Source organism: Nicotiana tomentosiformis, chromosome 3 (assembly GCF_000390325.3).
Source record: "Nicotiana tomentosiformis chromosome 3, ASM39032v3, whole genome shotgun sequence".
NCBI lineage: Eukaryota > Viridiplantae > Streptophyta > Magnoliopsida > Solanales > Solanaceae > Nicotiana > Nicotiana tomentosiformis.
Window position 1 is genome coordinate 52,868,946 of NC_090814.1, and position 6,443 is coordinate 52,875,388.

The 6,443-nt window shown below is 32.5% G+C and overlaps 1 protein-coding gene across 1 annotated transcript; it reads left to right on the forward strand.

Moving 5' to 3' along the window:
* Positions 1-2,303: 2,303 nt before the first annotated feature.
* On the forward strand, positions 2,304-5,825 carry LOC104110121 (transcription factor MYB54-like). Its single transcript, XM_009619547.4, has 3 exons — positions 2,304-2,958; positions 4,252-4,722; positions 5,426-5,825. Exons 1-3 carry the CDS (start codon positions 2,844-2,846, stop codon positions 5,614-5,616), a joined length of 777 nt encoding a protein of 258 aa, XP_009617842.1. The 5' UTR covers positions 2,304-2,843; the 3' UTR covers positions 5,617-5,825.
* Positions 5,826-6,443: the final 618 nt, after the last annotated feature.

The following is a 6,443-nucleotide window of genomic DNA, read 5'->3' on the forward strand; positions in this document are numbered from 1 at the left end:
AGTGATGTATTTTGAGTCAGTTATATTACTCCGTCTTTAGTTGCTCGTGACTTATACTACCAGCCATAGGAAATTATTTTTATATTCTGTATTTTATCAGATATTATTGTCACACCTCATTTAAATTATGATTGTTAGACTCTACTATGGAGGTCTTGTTTCTTAATTTTTGTGTATGTTGGTTTGCATAGTAGTTGGCTTAGGTGCTATCACGATCTTGGTGAAAATTATGCCGTGACGATGCCGCTTCTTCCTTTTCTCCCTTGAGCTGTAATTAATCAATTTTGGTAATAAAATTGTTTATTTACCAAAATATGTATTCTCGCCAACTGTTTAAACTACTGTGCTAATCACCATTGAAACATGATACCTAAATTTGTACGCTCGTGGCTCATAAAATATGCAAATCGTGAATTCTTTATCATAGAACATCAGGATATATAGCTACAAGATTTTCATGGAAAATGTCATCATTTCCTTATATTTTTGTTCATATTTGCTTAATTAATTTCGAAAGTTCAAATTCGCTTTCTCATATCTCTTTCTTTGTTATTGGGGAAGGGTTAGTGGTCGCATCTTGCAGTAATTTTGCCAGTGTCGAAGCCAAGTGTTGACAAGGAGTTCAATTGAATCTCCTTTTGCTAAAATTATATTGTGCTAATACAGTAAAAATCAAATTTTTATGGACCTCTATAAGCAATGTTAAATTCCCTTTAACATAATAGAACTTTGAGGAGTAGTCGTAACGGCTAAAAATTATTTTAGATTACATGTGCAAATCCTAAGTTTTATATATTATTTTTTGAATCTTCTCGTATATTTTTAATGTCTCCGCCATTGAACTTTGCCATGAGCATTCTTCGTATTTGGCACTATTCTTGGGGTGTGGTCTTTGGGGGTGTGTGGGGGAGAGGTAGCACAACAATCTTTAATTGAAATTATAATCTCTCTCTTTTGGGAGAATAGGCAGAAGGAAATAGTTTTTCACTTGAAAAGCAATGTACAAACTTTTCAGGCAGAAATACTTCACAGAAGTAGCAGCAATTGAACTATAAATTAAATGAGCACCAAGCTACATGTATTTTGGAAATCATTTGTATTATGACTAATTCTCTTCTCATATCTGTCGAAAAATATTAGTCTATGTACAAGACCATTATTCGGGGTGAGGTACCTGGTCCTTATAATTTGTATAACTAGTACTATCGCTGATGTATATCCTTTGGAGCCAGAGAGTGTGGAGAGAGAGAGGGAGAGAGAGAGAGGGAGAGGGAGGGGGGGGGGGGGGGAGAGAGAGTACATGCTTTGATTTTGCCATGAATTCATGATCACCTTCTTGCAGTTACAAAAAAGCCATATTTATTCTTCTATTTTGTTTGAATTTTATCTTTTTCTATATATCCCTACTTCTTTTATGATTTTTTATTTATAAAAGAAATTCTTGTGCTACATGAAAAAGAGTACATGCATGGAAAGGAGTTGCGCGCAAGGAAGGAGAAGGAATAAATCATCAGATCAAGTTATGTGAATTTGATATAATTAGTTGGTCAGACTAGTCTTTCAACCTTGAGATACGACCTAAAGAGAAAAACGTCAAGGTAGTTAAGAGAAAGTAGAAAAGCTTCCTGTTACCTGCAAACTAGATTTGTGGCAAACAAACTTTCTTAAGATAGTTAAACTGCATGATCAAAACTTACAAATAGCAGAGACGGTTTGACTTATACAACAATTGTTGCAATTATAGATGTTACCCCGAGTTTCCACGTGCAGTTCCAAGATTGTTAAGACAATTTGTTAGTTAGGTACTTAGGTTTAGAAAGTTGAAGATGACCTAAACCTATCACCATACTTCTATTCAACACCAACCTTTTTGAATGTCTTAACAATTTTTTTTTAAAAATATTCTATCTTTAGCTATTATTAACATTTACTAAATCTGGTTAAAGGGGGAGAAGGAAAGCAAAATTCTATCCGTGTTAAGAAAGTGGTGATTGGACGTTAAGGCGTCCACTATTAGATGTGTCATTTAGTTTTATAATGCAGACTGTAAACCAGCTTTTGAATATAAGTATATTAATCTTTTTAGCGTTATGGAGTTTTAATCAATTTTACCATATCCTTTTTCTTTTAATAATTTATGATTAACGTATAGTTAGATCAAAGGAATTAATGCGGCTTAGGTAGGTTTGTAGGTTAGAAAAACTGGGAGAGATGTTGAAAGCAGAACAAAATTCACCCTAGCAAGCAACTTCCCTCCTAACCCCCTCTCAAAAAATAAATACTAATAAAATGAAAATACATGTGGAGCAATAAAATTTTTAAAAAAAAATACAATACATAGATACATGCATGCGGAGTACAAGAATATTGATTTTTCAAAATATATATATTGAGGGGTCTTTGTTAGCCAAGATGTTGGCATCAATCACTGGTAGAAAGCTAAAGTCTGTACAAACGGAAAACATTTTCTGATCTCCTTTTATTGTTATTCCTCTTCTTATTTCTTCCTTAATATGTAGTCCCTATATTCTGTTTATAAGATCTGGTTTCTCAATATATGAATATTAGCTCTGAGTACTTCTTTACTTTTCACTTACCCTAAAAAACCCATTTATTCCCTTTTCACCAATCTTCTTTAAATCTTCTCAACTATTCGATATTGATCTTCTTGTGGATCTTCTCCTTCGTTGCTTTAATATTTTGTTTTTGGACTGTTTTTATAGCTTTACTTCACAAATAAAGAAAGGAGTTGAGGGTTAGTTTAAATTTAAGTTTCTATAGCTAGGAACTTTGTTTTATTATATCGGATATTATTGTTTGATAATTCATAAAGAAAGAAGCAGATGTGCAGCAGGGGCCATTGGAGGCCTCAGGAAGACCAGAAGCTTCGGGAGTTAGTGGAAAAATATGGACCTCATAATTGGAATGCTATAGCAGAAAAGCTTCAAGGAAGATCAGGTAAAACAAACTGAAAATCATCGTTGATATACTCCCTCCGTTCCAATTTATGTGAACTCATTTGACTGGGCATGGAGATTAAAACAGAGAAGATTTTTGAACTTGTGGTGTAAAATGAAGCACATATATTTTGTGTGGCTATAAATCATTGCATAAAGGTAAACTATTTCCAAATAGGGAAAGGGGTCATTCTTTTTTGTACAGACTAAAAAGGAAATAGGTTCACGTAAATTGAAATGGAGAGAGTATTAATTATTATACTACTAGCTGTATTTTCCATTTTTCTTCAGAATGTCTTTCTTTCTTTTGTACATATATACTAGTAATAGCTTTGTGGTGTCTAGTGTTCAAGACCAACAAGGTTTTGATAATCATAAGATGTGGAGTATAATTTATTTTCAAGAAATTTAATCTAATTTCCTTGTTGTTATGCTTATTTATTATTCAGCTCAAAGGAGTTTGGTTATTTTGCTTCATTTTTTCCACTATGAAATGGTCTAAAGAAAACTTCTTTTTTAGCAATGTTTAGTTTTAGATTTGGTTGTTTGTGCTCACCGGAAACTAGGGTTTGATGAGGACAGTTCGATTTTTTCCCTTTTTTTTATTTTAGGGAAAGTGGTTGTTGTTCTATCGCCAAGAAGATGGTCATATTTCCTTGTTGTTCCTCTTTATTTTTATTTTATTTATTAGCACTCATCTATCATACGGGTACATTCGATAGAGTTTCAGCTTGATTACTTTTCCAATATATTTTCTTTTCTTTTTTCCTTTTATAATTTTTTTTCTTTGTTTAGGATGTATCTAGGATTTGATTGCAATAATTTTATATGGAAGTCTTTTTCTCATATCTGTATTACGGTCAAAAATTTACTCATATGTTTTAACTAAACCATATTAATTTTTTATGGTTAGGTTATATGTATATTAATTTTTTAATTTGTTAAAGGTATCACTAAAGCTAAGCTATACTGACTTGTGGTGATGGGGGTTTAACATGACTCCTACGTGTCTGTATGTGTAATTGTCTATGGTTTAGTGATGATAGAGAATGTAGGATACATGTTATGTATTGAGTTAGTGTAAACTCCAAGGGTGAGTATGTTTTTTCCTCTGTATTACTATGTGATATTGGCTTCTTGAATTTGGAAAAACAAATATATGAATAAGCAAAAGGAAAATTGATGTAGTTCAATTTTCTTTGCATCGTGAAACAACTAATTATGGAAAGGAAATATTAAAGATGATAAATATTGAAACTCGATAAAGTCATGCTTGTTACTATATATCTTGTAGGGAAGAGTTGTAGGCTGAGATGGTTCAATCAATTGGATCCAAGAATCAACCGAAACCCTTTCACAGAGGAGGAAGAAGAAAGGCTTCTTTCTGCTCATCGGATTCATGGCAATCGATGGGCAATAATAGCGCGTCTATTCCCTGGTCGGACTGATAACGCTGTCAAAAATCATTGGCACGTAATTATGGCACGAAAATGCAGAGAACGGTCCAAGATTTATACAAAAAGAGCTGTCGCTGCTGCTTATAAAAAATCAATGAGCAATGAGAAAGAATCGTCGTCGTCAAGACCGCAAGATAATTATATGCAAATAAGTAATGAGATCATGATAACAAGGAGATTCAACCGTTTTGTTGATGATCAGCAGTTTTCAGAAAGATTTGCTTATCCTAATTTAATATACAACTATTCCTTTTATCCGAAGCTGCTTCACAATGACTATCTTTTTCATCATGCAAAGATGGATCAAGGTAATATTGTTATCCAACTTTTAGACATTTCTTTTCTTCTTTTTTTTGCTAATCCTTTCTATCTTGGTCTATGTGAGTTCTCTTAATAATGTTTTATGAAATTTCTTCAATCTTACTCTACGTACTTTTCATTTTGTCCATTCGGGGATATTGGATTAAACCTACTCAGCTTCTTTTCATTTAACCATCTCATATGATTTTCATTTTCTTGAAATAAAGAACTCTATAATATTTAATTAGTACTAGAAAGAAATCCCCCCCCCCCCCCCCCCCCCAAATCTGCCTTTACTATTCTGGCAAAACACTTTTCTTTTTCTTTTTTCCTTTGATTTTCTCAAGGGATATCCATTTTCCAGAAAACTTTGGAAGAAAAAGACATGTCGTCCGTAGTTCATGCTAATTGACAATTAAGGTTTTTTTTTTACAAGAAAAGATAAGTATTGAGTAGCTAGCTAAATTATCGAAATATTTGTCTAACTATCCTTTGTCTCTCCCTTAAACGTCTCATTTAACTAACATTTCACTAATTAGAAGAATAATAAGGTTGGATTTAAAAAAGAGTAATAAATGACTTTTTATTTTTCTAAAACATCAATTATATTGGACCATAGGTAGTACAAATAAATTATTCGGAAGTAGCTCTAGGGAAAGTTTTTTCTTTTGTTGATAATGATATTCCCTTACCTATTTCTTTTCCTTCTAGTTTTATGTACAGATGAAAACCAACCAACGGAGTTCTATGACTTTCTACAAGTTAATACTGACTCTAACAAGAGTGAGGTGATAGACCATACGTCTAGAATAAGAGATGATGAGGAAAGTGAACAGGAAGATGTTGATCTTCATCAGAGCGCACAATTCATAGATTTCTTATCAGTTGGAGACTCAGCATAAACTCGTATATATAAAGAAAAATCCTATCAATTCAACCTACTATAGTTTAGAACATATGTATAACGCTCTTATCAATCCTATCCAGTTGTGGATGTGTCAGACGAATTAAGTTAGAGTCTCACGTTTGGTGAAGGCGAACTATAGTCGGTTTTTACATTCTTGTAACTTCACCGCATGAGCAAGTTATTGAAGTTAAGATTGATACAATATTCGCTTTTCTGAACAAAATCAAATTAATGGGCAAAAGGATTTTTGAAAACTGGCACATAGAGTAACTCACAAACATCTGAACTGAGAACCAAGCATGCGGATATTCTATATTATACACATAATTTCAGTTGATTCCATACATATTCTTGATTTTACTACACTATTACTCATGTTCATCATTAATAATTTTATGGTGTTCTGTTCTATCTATCATGTAGAATACTAGCAATTTTATTTTCCATCAGATAAAGTAGCTAGCTATTTCAATATGGTAACATTGTAAGTAAAATTTATATCTATTTAATAATATAATAGGGTAAATTTCGCAAATAATCACCTACCTTTACATTTTTTGTGCACCAAGTCACAGGACTTTGTTTTGTCACATGGAAGTCACAACAATATCACCATGGTAACTAAATGGTCATTATTGCCGGAAATGTGTGAACTTATTTGTATCAGTTTCCCAAAAATCAAGTTGTTACTGTTCATCACCCTGAAATTAAATAATTGTATTTTGTAGAGAAATAGGCTTGAATTAATTAATATACCATGACGAATGTGCATAATCACTATTCCCTCCATCCCAAATTAATTGTTATGTTCGTTTCTCGAGA